This window comes from Vicugna pacos, unplaced genomic scaffold (genome assembly GCF_048564905.1).
Source record: "Vicugna pacos unplaced genomic scaffold, VicPac4 scaffold_104, whole genome shotgun sequence".
In the NCBI taxonomy this organism is placed as follows: Eukaryota; Metazoa; Chordata; class Mammalia; order Artiodactyla; family Camelidae; genus Vicugna; species Vicugna pacos.
The window spans coordinates 3,583,698-3,597,746 of record NW_027328784.1 but is presented as its reverse complement, the minus strand read 5'-3'; the positions used below and the strand labels follow the sequence as shown (position 1 = coordinate 3,597,746).

General features: G+C 39.3%; 1 protein-coding gene across 2 annotated transcripts in view; it reads right to left on the bottom strand.

Annotated features, from left to right (window-relative positions):
- The window catches only part of LOC140694794 (trafficking protein particle complex subunit 9-like), an 87,949-nt gene that overhangs the window by 21,035 nt on the left and 52,865 nt on the right, over window positions 1–14,049 (bottom strand). The window contains exons 7-10 of one of the 2 annotated variants that reach the window (XM_072957855.1): window positions 12,218–12,305; window positions 5,800–5,986; window positions 3,755–3,912; window positions 3,188–3,321 (exon numbers count right to left, since the gene is read on the bottom strand). Coding sequence is in view for 1 of the 2 variants with exons in the window: in XM_072957856.1 (XP_072813957.1) it covers window positions 3,188–3,321 (134 nt within the window). In the remaining variant the exon portion in view is untranslated. The remainder of the gene's footprint in view (window positions 1–3,187; window positions 3,322–3,754; window positions 3,913–5,799; window positions 5,987–12,217; window positions 12,306–14,049) is intronic. The other variant, XM_072957856.1, reaches the window with a different exon arrangement.

Below are 14,049 nucleotides of genomic sequence, written 5' to 3'. Positions count from 1 at the left end.
TATGTGACATCTTATAGACACAAATTATTTAACCTGATCAAACACTCTAGCAGCAGGATGTAATTCTCCTAATTTGAGAGACAAGAAAACAGGAAGTGAAAGACGGTATATAGCTTGACAAAAGTCAGAGGACAAGTAAACTAAAGAGGATGAATTCAAACTCAGATCTGAGTGCAGAGTCTGATATTCCCACTCCCAGGGCTGGAAAATCCTTAACACAAGGTTCCCCAGCTCCTCTGCATTGTTCCTGGCACCAAGCATTTCCCATGGCGATGGTCTCCAATTCTCAGACACAGTGCTCTGTGCAGCCAATAACCTCCATTCGACCTTGATCATCTACCTGCCACGCCTACCAGGCTTCACCATACAGGCAGGAAAGCTGGATTTCAAGTGCATACAAAGCCACCCTGGTTTAAGCTGGACTGTTTATCAGCTTTTCCAGCATAAAGGCAGCCATGAAAGTGCTCACAGTTTGTACATGAGCCACACTACCTCTCTCCATCTGTCTCCCCACCTATACTACTTAGCTATGACCATTTTGAGAATCTTGGAAACAAATTTTTAAAAACAGAAAAGAAAGGATTCTGTAACAAGTACTTAATACTTACAATTTTAAATGAGAAGTTACAAAGTGAGTATTTACAAACCGAATCTGCCTTCCTAGGTGTCAGTTTTAACAGTTAAAAAATATAATAGCAAAAATTTCTCACTTAAAAAATTAACAAAAACATCAACAATAATCTGGAATAAACTCAAAAACAATGCCCATGTTGTACATGGAGAAAGTACAGGACTGTACTGAGGGGTAAAGTAAAAGTGTGAAAGTAGAGACATCAACCTTTTGTATGGAGGAAAGCAGTTTTAAAGATGTACGTTCTCCTAAAGATAATTCAAAATTACTAAAAAATCCCATGACAACACTTATCTTTTTTTTTTAACTTGAAAAAATTATATTAGAATTCTTCAGGAATAATAAAGTCATAATACAAGCCAAGAAATTTAGGGATCGAAAAAAGAATCAAAAAATTCACACTGTAATATATTAAATAAATTTTTACAATATGTAAGATATAGTGCTAGAGTAAGAAAGTAAGATTGACAGAAATAAATCATGAGCTCAAAAAGAGACTCTAGTATACATAAGTATTTTTTACAGGTGGGATTTCAAATTAAAAAGCAAAGTATGAATTTAATAATTGTCTTGTTACAATCAGAGAATACCTGGAAAAAACAAATTCTATTCCCGTCAAAATGACCACAAGAAAAATTACAGAAAATGATGTAAATATTAGAAAGTACTAATAAGAGCAAATACAACTCTTTGCTCATATCAATTCAGCTTCTCCTCACTGTAACAAGTACCATTATCATCTCCATCTTAGAGATTAAAAAAACCTACAGAAGAAATTTATACCATTATAAGAAAGCATTTCTAAGAATAAAACCCAAAAAGAAGACATTTACTATCTTAAGATTATTTTGGGCCACAACAATAATGAACCTACTGAACAAAATGAAAGGCAAGAAATGACAAGTAAAAGCTCTCTGATACATGTTGATGAAGACAAGGGGTTAATGTTCATAATACACATTGAGCTGTCACAAAGCAGCAAGAAGCTCCCCCACTTAAATGTTTGCAAAGGACAAAAGGGATCATTCACTTTTTAAAAGTCAGATGGCTAATGAGTGAAAAATGCTCAAAACCTCACTGGTCATCAAGTGCAAACTAAAATAATGAAAATCATTTTGCTCGTCATATTGGCAAATATGTTTAAAAGATATTATAGCTAGTGTCCATCTTTGAGACAACAAACTGTGAGCGATCTTTTGGAGGATGACATGTCAATGGATATGTAAACTCTGAAAAACGTGTGTGCACACAGGCTGAACTCCACTTTTAGGAATCGTTACATTTAGAAAAAATCAGTTCAAAAAGATGTACTCATCAGAACATTTGCACAGCACTGTTTACAATGGTGGGAAGAAATGCTGAAGTGAAATCATATCCAGCGATAGAGAATTGGTTACATAAGTTATTCTACATCTTTTCATGCCCCACAGGAGAAGGAATTTCAAGATTCACTTGAAAGCATCCTGTGATGTATGAAGTTGTCACATCCAAGGACTAAATTTCCAGAAACCTTAGCTAAAGGAATACTCATACAAGATCACAGGAATGTTTGTACAAGAAGGATGCCAGTCAAACACCCTTTCTGACAGTGGAAAATGGAGAAAACTTAAGTGTTCACCATCAAGACAATGATGCGGTAAATCACGGAGAGCTGTGGGCACTAAAGTTGCAGCGTTTCAGCGTGGTCCAAGGCCTTGTCCACAGTACTCTCCCACGAAAGGTGTCGTTACACAAGAGACCAAACCTGCACATCAGGAGACCCCTTTACTCTATCTGAAAGGACCGGGTGAGTCTGGAGTGGGAGGAGGTCTATGATATATACGTTAGTGAATAAACCGAGCTACAGAAAACATATAGTATGGCCTTATTTTTCAATAAAGCATATATACACACACATATACATAGATTTCTCATATACGTGTATGTATGTGTGTATATATATATGACAAAGGCATAAAGGTCATGAAATATATACTCCACATTGTCAGCAGCTTTTACTCTCAGGAAAAAAGGGGAAGGGAAGTAGGGGACTTTCGGTACCACCACAGTTCTCTTTTCAGAATTTCAATTAAGTATACTTGGAATTTAAAAGTTTACTTAAGTACAAAGTAAAATGGACGATGCCTCCACAAAACAGAATGCTATACTGGTCATTAAAAATCATGTCAGGGGAGATAGAATATTGTAGAAAAATGTGTAATAAGCCGAATGGAAAATGGAGGTCTCCACACAGTAAAGAGGCACACAGTGCTCACTGGTTTTTATGACAGAGCTGATACACACTGATGAAAAGAACAGAAAATAGATGTTAAAGTGTTAATTATTATCTTTGAGTACTGGGACCAGGATAGACCCTTTTGACTCTTTTTTCAGACTTTTATATTAAATACACATTATTTTTCATCTGAAAAATGCATTTTTAGATGTCTAGTACCACACATTGGAAAAAATACATGAGTAGTTACAGAAACAAATAACTAGGAGACACCGCAGCACCGTCACACAGTGTAGAAAGGGCGATCCTGAATAACACCACGCAGTTACATAAGGACCCACAAAGTGAGAGCACCCGCTGTAACAGGACGCGGCTCCCTTCCATTTGTCAGTTGTGTCTTCAGGGCTGAGGCATTTCTGAGCACGGCCAGTGTCAGTGCTGGTGTCTGGATGGATGCCACTGGAGGTGAGGGCACCTGCAAGCCGAGAGGAAGAACAGAAGTAATCCTCTGCTTTTTCTGTCTTGTTTCTTTGTTACTTTTAAAGAGAGGCGTAAATAAGATAAACTGAATCTTCCTTACTGAAATTTCACTAATGAAGCCATTTTTAAAGTGTTCACAACTTATATTCTGCCTATAACTGTCTTTTCAAAAAAGCCTCATATTTATTAAATGTTAATTAACTCAGTTAATTAACTACATGTTGAAACCTTTTAAAAAACATGAAATGCACTACGTGAAAGCACCACACATGCAGTGACTAGCTCAGCTGTCTTTACGGCAGTGCAGTCAGCCCCCACCATCCCGAGACCCTGAACTCCTGATGCTGGGAAGAGAGCACGCTGCTTCCTCAGATGGAGAGAAACGGTAAAAGCATTTTCTGAAATCTACAGCACTGACAAAACATAACTGCTTAATCCCAGGCTCCTTGGAGGCTGTCATTTTCCGTTTCTGGCCAACACCCGTCAATGAGCAGAACCACCCCATTCCCGAGTCATGGGACTCACGTGGGCAGCAGTTTTGGAGAAATTTCCAGTTATAGAATGTTAACCAACTATACATAAAACTCTGAAAAACAAAAGATGCAATACTCAGATTTTGGAAGACACTCAAAATATTCTCCTAAGTCTTAGTATTTGGAAAGGCTGGGCTTCTCCTAAGCCACTTATTTATTTCACAGCCAGTGAGCATCTCCCACAAACCCTGCTTCCCTGTGTGTGCTGGGAGCCTCAGGAACATTGATGCTGTCTATCTTATAAGTCACAAGGCAGAGGCGTGTGTCTCACACCTGCAACTCTCAAACAGGCTCAACTCCGAGCCTCAATTTGTGAACTTGGCCCCATTTTCTCACCTGTTTATTTGGTATCTGTTCTTCTGTAAGCTGCCTGAAGTGCTTCTTGGAACAAGTCAGAAGAATGAGTGGGTAGAGAAATGGACAGATGGACAGGTGAGAGATGGGCAGACAAACAGGGAGACTCCAAGAGAAGGGGAGCAAACAAAATTTCCTATGCAAAACCCTCTTCTAGTCAAGGAAGAAAACCATCACGAAGAAGTGTGAAGAGGCAGGTGGCTTAGGACTGTTTCCTGGATTCCATCAAAAGTCACACAACGTGATGAGAGGGTAGAAGTATAAATAATAAAAGAAAAAAAGCATGCATGTTTGAAAAATATATCTACATTATGTACTTTCTAAAGAATAGATTTATATCAGCAAGGCTCAATAACACAATCTTTGGGTATTTACAGAAGTGAGAATCCCATTTCCAATCCGCAAGACATCCCTTCGGAGCACTGAGGGTCTACACAGTGCGATCATAAAGCCGTAACCGCAAAAGCTGTGCTATCCTGCACTTACGAGGAACGAGCAGCTGTGCTTGGCCTGCCCACGCGCGTCGTTTACAACCCACAGCACCTCTACGGGGGAGGGATGACTAGCGAGCCCTGTCTCTGCAGGAAAGAAAAAAGTCCGGGAGAGGCTAAGCCGACCTACAAGTTCTCCATTTCACAGGACTTGTCACTCCAGAGCAGGACTCGAACTCGGCCCACGTTTGTAACCACAGTACTACCGTAATTTATGTGCTTTTTGTGTGTATAATACATTTGTTTCTGGCATGAAAGTGTATTTAATAAATGATCGGTTGTCTTGTATATTTCATTAGCTCACAATCTTTATATTTTTGAATTGTACTCTTCCCCTGGAGAAATGAACGGAAAGAGCAGTGGTCAGAATGAGGTGGGGCTTCATTCTTTATCTGTTACCTCATCTCATCCAAGTCCCCAAGCAGGGAGAAGGAGCAGATGTTCTCTTCATCTTTTAAAGAGAGGGCTCCAGTGATGGTGATTTACTCAACTCCAAAACTAAGTCTGGGGGAAGGGCACATGCAGCAACGAGAGCAGTATCACCTGTAGGAAGGGAAAAAGAGCTCAGGGGATGGCTCAATGGGTCAGCCTGATTTAATTTCAATTGATAATTCAATAACACAGTCTAAAAATACTAGCATGCAATGGATTTGCTCTTTCTTGACATCTAGCAAGTTTCCACAGCCGACATGTAACATTATCATGAACTAGTGAAAAGAAGAGTCCACAGACAAGGAAAATCAATGCCACAGGCAGGCTGAAACCCAGGCTGGAGGAAAGGAAGAGAAAGGGCATATTTAAGAAGAGGGGAAAGTCTGGGAAAAAGACATCATCACAAGGACTCTCAAGCATCATCCAGCAATCATATAATCATTCTTTCAAGAGAGAGTTACTTAGGTCCTATTTTGTGCGAGATTTTACAAAGGGCAAAGAGAGACCACAGCGTCCATGGTGGCAGCAAGTTGCAGGGCTATAATACAATTCTAATCTTGGTACCTTGCACAATTGTCCTCAGTATAAAGGCAAAAATTAAAGTAAAATAATACTATGTAAACCATACACATTGCTGAAATAAATTAAAGAAGACCTAAATACCTGGAAAGACAAACCACGCAAATTCCTGGATCACATGACAATATTCTTGGGATGGCAGTGCTCCCCAGAGTGAAGCACACATACAACGTGGTCTTGATCACAATCCCAGCGGTCTCCTCAGCAATAACTGACTAGCTTCTGCTACAATTCATATGGGAATTCGAGGGTCTCAGTAACCAAAACGTACCTGAAAGAGTAGAACAAAGTGAGAGGACTTGTAATTCTCAATTTCAAACATTACAACTGTATCTACAAGTGAGATTAGAGGCCATTTTTAAGGTATTATTGTGTTTATCCTTATTTTCTAAATTCTGTACAACGAATATACCTGTTAGAATAAGAAAAATAAAAACTAAAGTATCTTTTAAAACATGCACACCGATTCATTCATTGGGGAAAATTATTTTAACTATAAAGAGGTAAACAAATATCTAGTGAAAAAGGACTACTTAAAAACAAGTCTGCATTTACAATTTTCATAAATTGAAAACTGAAAAGCACAAACACATCAAATTTCTAGGAAGACTGGTGAAACATATTAATAATTATTTTCAAAAATTCTAATTGCACAATGAAAACACAAGAAAGAGAAAATCGTGATTGACAGGAAACTGCGAACACGTGGAGAGCAAAGGCCTTGAAATCACTGTTCCTTTAACTCTGCTACTAGCTCAATAGGATAGGAAATTCCTCACTGAGGGGACAGTGGAATCCCATGCATAAGATAGGATACACAGTACAAACTGCAGTAGTATCGGGAGTGAATATGTTAGAAGAATTCTGAAGTTACAACATTGCTGAAAAACTATAAAAACACTGACAGACAGATTAAAACACACAGTCATACATATTATATAGAAACATGAACTCTGCTCCCATGTTGCATAGAAATACAAACATATTTGTTCATTTATGGGCACTGATTACTTTATCCCAGGTAGAATATTTCAACTAAAACAAATAATCAATATTACACTCCTATTGTCAAATGTACTTGATAACTTACTCTGCTATGTAACCATATGTGTCTAAGATAGATCTAAAATTAGTGAAAAAGAGCTTTGTATGGTTTCTTGAATTCTTCTCAAAATTCCAAGCTTAATTTTAAAATAAATCTGAGCAGTATTTCTATATTATCTTTTCCCTTGTGAAATGAACAACACAGTCTGTTGTCAAAATTCTGTCCTTACAATGATTCACGAGCACCATATCCTCACAAAACTGCTGGACAGCAAGTCACTATCCAGACACTGTGACCAAATAAATGAAACAGAAGGAAGACAGTGATCCTATTCTGGAGGGCTTATAGTCTGTGTCAACACTGGGGTTTTTACTTGATTGGTTTGATTGGGTAGCAAAATAAAATCAATCAAGTACTTTCTTTGAGCATTCTATAAGTCATGACTGTTTTTAGTGTCATTAGCAGGAAAGACTTAAGCATGACTTGGTTAGGTCAACTAGCAACAATCATCACTGGAGAGTGAGTAATAAAGAAGTTAACTGATAGCAATGCTTCTGCCTACATGAGACCTAAAATAAATCTACACTGATATCCGAAAGGAAAATAAGGAGATGAGGTCCCCAATGAGAAAACAAACTAACAAGAAATCAAAAAATGAAAGTCATTTTCATTAACGATTCCAGGCAGTAGTGGAGCATGGTGGTGAAGATCACAAATGCTGGGGACAAACATGAGGGTCTGAAATCCCACAGCACTAGGTAGATGTGACACTGATATTTCAGTGAAATTTTCTGCATCTCAGTCTCCTATCCATAGACTGGGGACAACAACTGCACCCATCTCCTATAACGGTCCTAAGAATTAAGTTATTTTATATATAAAAGCTTAAATAAAATACCTCAGAGTTTAAATAATACCCCAAAAGCACAAGAAACAAAGAAAACAGAGACAAATTGCAGTTCATCAAAATTTAAAACTTTGCTTCAAATGGCACCATCCAGAAAGTGAAACAACAACACAGAGGAGAAAATTTTTTCAAATCACTTATCTGGTAAGGAATTTGTATCTCAAAATGAAGAAAAAGAAACCCTACAACTCAACAATAAAAAGGCAACTCAATTAAAAGGTTAATAAAGTATCTGAAAAGGTATTTTTCAAGGAAAATATACAAATGTCCATAAAGCACAATGTAATGATGTTCAATACCATTAGCTGTAAGGGAAATCAAGTCAAAACCACTAGGAGAAACCGCTTCACACTCACTACAATAGGGTATAATAAAAAAAAAAGCGTAACAAGCACTAAAGAGGACACAGAGGAAGCGGAGCACGCAGCCCTTGCTGGTGAGGATGTAACACAGCGTGGCCACTTTGGAAAACAGCCTGGCAGGGCCTCAGAGAGTTGAACATTTCGTTTCTGACTTACCCAGCAATTCTGCTCTCTGGGCACACACGTAAGAGTACTGAAAACAAATATCCACATAAATAATACCACATGAGTGTTCACGGCGACATTACTCATCACAGCCAAAAACAGAAACAACCCAAATGCGTATCACCTGATGAATGGGTAAACAGTGGGGCCCAGCCATAGAGTGGAATGTTATTCAGCAATAGCATAGCATAGAATAGTGACTAAGGCCACAACATGAGCAAATATTGAAAACGTTACTCAGTGTGAAAGAAGTCAGTCACAATAGACGTTTCCACTTATATGAAGTGACTCGATTTACATGAAATGTCCAGCACAGGCAAATCCACAGAGAGAAAAGTGGCTCCTTGGGGCTGGGGGAGGATGGGGAAGATGGGAATGTCTGTTTATGCATACAGGGCTTCCTGTTGGGGGGATGAAAATATTCTAAAATTGAATGGGATGCACAATTCTGGGCATAGAGTAAAAACCGATGTACATTTTAATGGGTGAATTGTATTAAAACTCTTAAGAACAAAAGGACCTTGGGCCAGTATCTTCCATAGTAAATGCAAATTGCTAACTTTTATTAGAGGAAAAAGAAACTGCTCTCAGCATGAAAGCAGGAGATCAGCAAATGTGAGTTAACCGAAATTGGACAAGAGCATTTCACTTGAAACAGTTGCTGAGTGTACACGAAATATTCAGAAATAGGAAAATCACCTTGACATCACGAGGAAGCATTCTGTTTCAAATACAGATCAAGGATTCGGCAAGCCCAGCTGCCAGAAATGACCAGAGAAGAAACCTGGTTTATAAAACTAGCACCAGAGACAACAAGGAATGGTGATGAGGAAAGCAGGCGGCAAATATCTGGAACAGTTCACTACAAATAATTTCTCCACCAAAAATTGAAAAATAAAATGAAAGTGATGAAATGCTCTGTTGACATCTCGAGAATGGGCTTCCTTCTGTGCTCGACTGCTCCGTAACCCTGATTGAGAGACTAAGGAGAATCAGCATGGCTCCTGGGGTTCCCCAAAGGACTGCCCACCAGCACGCTGACCACCATCACATCTGCCAGGTTTGAATTGCAGAGAAGAGACCAAGTTCTGAAAGGCACAGGAAATATTGACAAGGGAAGAAAACGCTGAGGTCAGTCCTGGGACAGAGGCCCTCTGAGCAGAGGCCAGAAGGCTGCAGGTGAACTGCAGTAGACCTGGGGCAGGAAGGGATCACGGGGGAGCATATCTCAATTCTCTTCTGTCTCTGCCTCCGGTAGGAGAGATAAAGCCTGCATCCTTCTCACCTGGAACTGTGGGTTCTGGCTGGAAGAAGCCTTACTGACAAGGAATGATTATTCAAGACTCTGTGGAAAAAGTCAAGAAATCGAGAGGGATTAGGGAGCCATCTCCATAAGCCTCTCAAATGCTCCCATATTTATAGGGTATAATCAAAGGAAAACTTCGTTAACAGTTGTGAGATAGTAAGGAGGAAATTCGGGAAAGACAGGATGAGGCAGAGATTGTAGAATACACAATGAGTACAAAGGATTAGTGTATCTTTAGGGAAGTCATGGGGTGAGGGGAACAAGATACATTTTTAGATATGTTCATTAAAAAGCAGACCACCAGACCAGCCAGGTCCTTGTTTTGGGGATAATACATTATCTAACAACACACAAGCCCAGCGTTTATAGCTGAGGGTCTCGGTCCTTGCTTTACAACCAGCAGAGTGCTATCTAAAACCTCAACTACACAAGCAAAGCATTGTCTCTGCTTTTTAAGGCAAGGCGTCTGGAGTGAGGATGCACAGGAACTTGCTTGTAAAGCAGTATCAAAGCATATTTTTTCTTCTTAAAATTCAGAGGCGACTGGGGTGTGTTACAATTTGTTAACCCAATCATCTGCTTCCACATGGAACCATTATGGAGGACACCCTAGGATGAAAATCCTGGATGTGGGTCTCTTCCTGCCATCTTCAGCCACTCTATCAGGGTCTAGGCACATCCGTGAATAACGATCCTACAGTACCACTCACTCTCTTAACTCCTGGTGATTGAAACTTAATTTTAGCTCTACACAACTTAACGTAGAAAAGTTTCAGCAATAAAAGATATAATATTCCATTTATATCTCATCATATTACTGATTTTCTGATTGCTCTAAGCTGCTTCTACTTGGTAAAGCACCTCATTCTGAAGCTGAATTTAGTAATTTCCATTGTGCATTTCTAGCCAGTTTGGGCTCGCTAACTTCTTTTGGTCAAATATCGATATACTTAATTGATTTCTTTGTTTATCAATTTCAACCAGGAGGAGAGGGAGTGTCACTCTTTTCCTCAGCCCACCCTCAACTCTTTTCCCATCAACTCAGGCCTCCTGAAAACAAAACAAAGTATTTTTTTCCCTTCTACTCTTTCCACAAACCCAACAGGAAACATCAGCCTGGAGAAAGAATTCAACACAAATGTTAAAACAAAAATCTATAAACCTGAAACAATACCATCTCCGAATCATGATACACAATGACATGAGATTAAGTGTGTCAGGCACAAAGCATGAGGGAGCCTGACTACCTGATTTCTATTCTTCAAAGGAAGGAAGGTTTTCGTATTTTTTATTATCATTCTTGGTCATTGTTTCTGATTATGCCAAAAAATAATTTATGAAATATTTATGCACTGCAATAACTGATTTTTATTGTATCAATTTTAGAAGGCATTCAGAGGGGATAGGAAAACCCACCTCTGTAAAAAATGCAAAATTTCTTCCCCTGTAAAGAACACGTATACAAAATGCAACAGAGAATTCAAATTCTTGTGGAGAGGAGCAAAAGACACAGAATCAAATCAAAGTCATTACAATGAGTCAATTTAAAATTCACTGGACAAACATGCTCAATGCATACAAATAATTTTAAAGGCACACTGCAAACCATTCACTTAATGATCTGCAGGCTAGAGGAAGAATTTCACTCTTTAACAGACAACAGAAATCAATAGGGTGCCCCACCAAACAAAGAGCAGTGAACAATCAGGTTTTTAACAGTTCTGAGAAATCAGCATGTTCTAAAGATCAAAATCCAGAAATTTTAAACATTCATTCAAACCACAATGAAAAAAGCACTTAAAGAAAAAAAAAAAAGAAAGTAAGCACATAGATCATTGCAACAGAACAATGAGAATTTCTTGTACCGCTAGAAGAAAGAACAGGCTATAGCCTTTTACTTGAAAAGAGACTACTTTTAAAAATAACTGCTAAAACACATTTCATCATTCATGTTGCATTTAAAAATCTGAGGTACATGTATCTGATCAGAAAAGCAATTCTGAGTAATAGTATGTTACAATTCAGTGCCAGTTTGCTTTAGAAGAAAAGAGAAAAGTTACTGTTTCTAATTCTGCACAAAGTTTAAAGAACCTCCCTGCCTCTATCTCCTCCCATTTCCTAAGCTCATGCTCCCTAATCCTTCTGAAACAAGTATGAGAAAGTCTTATTCCCAATATGCCAAATGACAACTGAATATCAATTTATTAGTGTAAATATATGCCAACACCTTGAAATGGAGGAGAAAGGTATCAGAAGTCTATATGGAATTTCTTTCTACCTTCCTGAAATCACACACACCAACGTTCACACAGACACAGACACAGACACAGACACATACCCCCTGGATTACTGGGCACTTCACAAGCTTAGTACTTACAACTTGTAGAAGGTAACTTTGTAGTTACTTTAAAATACAAAACTGTCAGCTTTTGAAAGCCTTCATCATCTGCTAAACCATCTAAATATCAAAGAGACCCAATTAGCCTTCTCTGTAGAATGTAATTTCCCTTGATGGCAAAACAGTCTCTAAGAAGTACTGGATCAAAGATTCGTGTTTATCACTACCTATGATCGTTTTTAAGCACATTAACAGATTCAGAAATGTATGTCTCAAAAACATTTATTCCTATTGAAATAGTATACGTGTTCAATTGTCTATACAGTGACTAGGTCCCATGATGGTGTTTAAGAGCTATTTTGTGTATAGCAATATTTACCTTCAAGTGCAGAAAAGGAGGGTGTGTATTACTCAGTTGTAGAGCACCTGCTTAGCATGCACAATGTCCTGGCTTCAGTCCCCAGTACCTCCAAAAAAAATAAATAAAAATAAGTGCATATTTAAAAATAAGAATAAAGTTATAAAAAATGCAGACTAAAAACCACTGCAATCTAGGTGCTACAATTATACTAAAAAAACAAGTGTTTCTATCAAATATTAACTATATGCCAATCACAGAGACAACCAAAAGTCACACCTGAAGCATCACGTGTGATTCTCAGCAACCCTACTAAGTAGACACGGATGAGAAACCCGGCTCTGCGGATGAGGAGACGGAGCTCGGAGGAGCCGGGGACGCTGACTGTCCTGCTCCCCGTGACACCGCGTCAGCCCAGGGCAAGCGCTGACAGAGCTGCACTGAGGGGACACCCAGCTGCATGGAACCTTGGGGCACTGGGTAGTCCCAGAAAACACTAAAAACTTTTCAGTGAAAAACCAGCTAAAATATATTACACTGTGCTGCATCCTTTAAACAGGGAAAGTGACTGAGACCTTTTTGATGCCTCCGTGTCCTTTCTGCCATTATCAGTTACTTGCCCTCACAGTGCGACCAGTGATGATCTGGACCCCATATGAAGTGCACTCAGATGGAAGAGCTTTTAAAGCTGGTTTATGAAGTTTGTAAGACTGTCTATGACTCACAAAGGCGGTCATTCATCACTTCTCACCGGTGTGGACGTACCACCTGAAATCACTCCTTTCTGCTTTTTAAAATCCCTTCATCTACTCCAGACTTTTCAACAGCAAAGAAGTAGCTCAACCACAGACAGTGGACAGCTTTTCACCAAATGGACTCGAACAGCCCATCTGACAACCTGGAAGCCCTTGTCTTCTATTAAACCCACTTCCAGGTACTTCATCATTTTCTGATTGGTGGACTCGGCCTCTGACTGGCCTACTCAGAGAGCTCCCAACCTCACATCCAGGGGTGGGAGAGGACCATGCTGTTGGGGGAAATCAGTGAGGAAGCTGGACATCCTCCAGCCACGTCTGCACGGGTAGAAGTGCCTCAACGTGCTCAGAAATTATACCGTCATCATCCCTGGGCTCCCATGGACTGGTTTCACATTAACCAAGCTCATGAGACACTGATGCAAGGAAACCAGAAACTTAAATTTTTAATGTAACAGAAGACGTGAATCTATGAACCAGACTGAAATATCAGAGTTCAACCATGAGTACATTTTCTCCTCCACGGCCCAATCACGGGCAGGCAGTCACATGGCAAGCATGGACAGAAACGGAGCAGGAAGGGTTTCTAGATTAATTCAATGGACTATATTTCTATTATACGAACAGATCTACTGCCCAGAAGTCAATTAACGCCAATCACGGTGCACTCTCCGTGGACAGCGGCCAAGAAATGACTATGAGCTCCTGTGTAACACTCCTTTCCCTGTCCTTTCTAGGCTAACTGATGCACAGAGGTATAAAGATTCAGGGATGTCGATAATGCTAAACACCCAAAGCCCATCTCTGGGAACCTCAAAACCAGACAGCCAGGGTTTAAATACCAGCTCTGCCAATTACTATTTCTGTGACTTTGCCAACTTAATTACCCTCTGTGTGCCTCAATTTCCACACTGTAAAACTGGGATAACAATCAAACCTTCCTTACTCGCTTGTTGAGAAGATTGAAGGATTCATTTCTGTAAAATGCTCAGAAAAGAATGTAGCACATTTTGGGTGTTCAACAAATGTCAACTTAATATCAAATTGTTTTACAAGTGTCCCCTCTAATCATCTTATCTGTTTCCTGGCTAGCCTAAG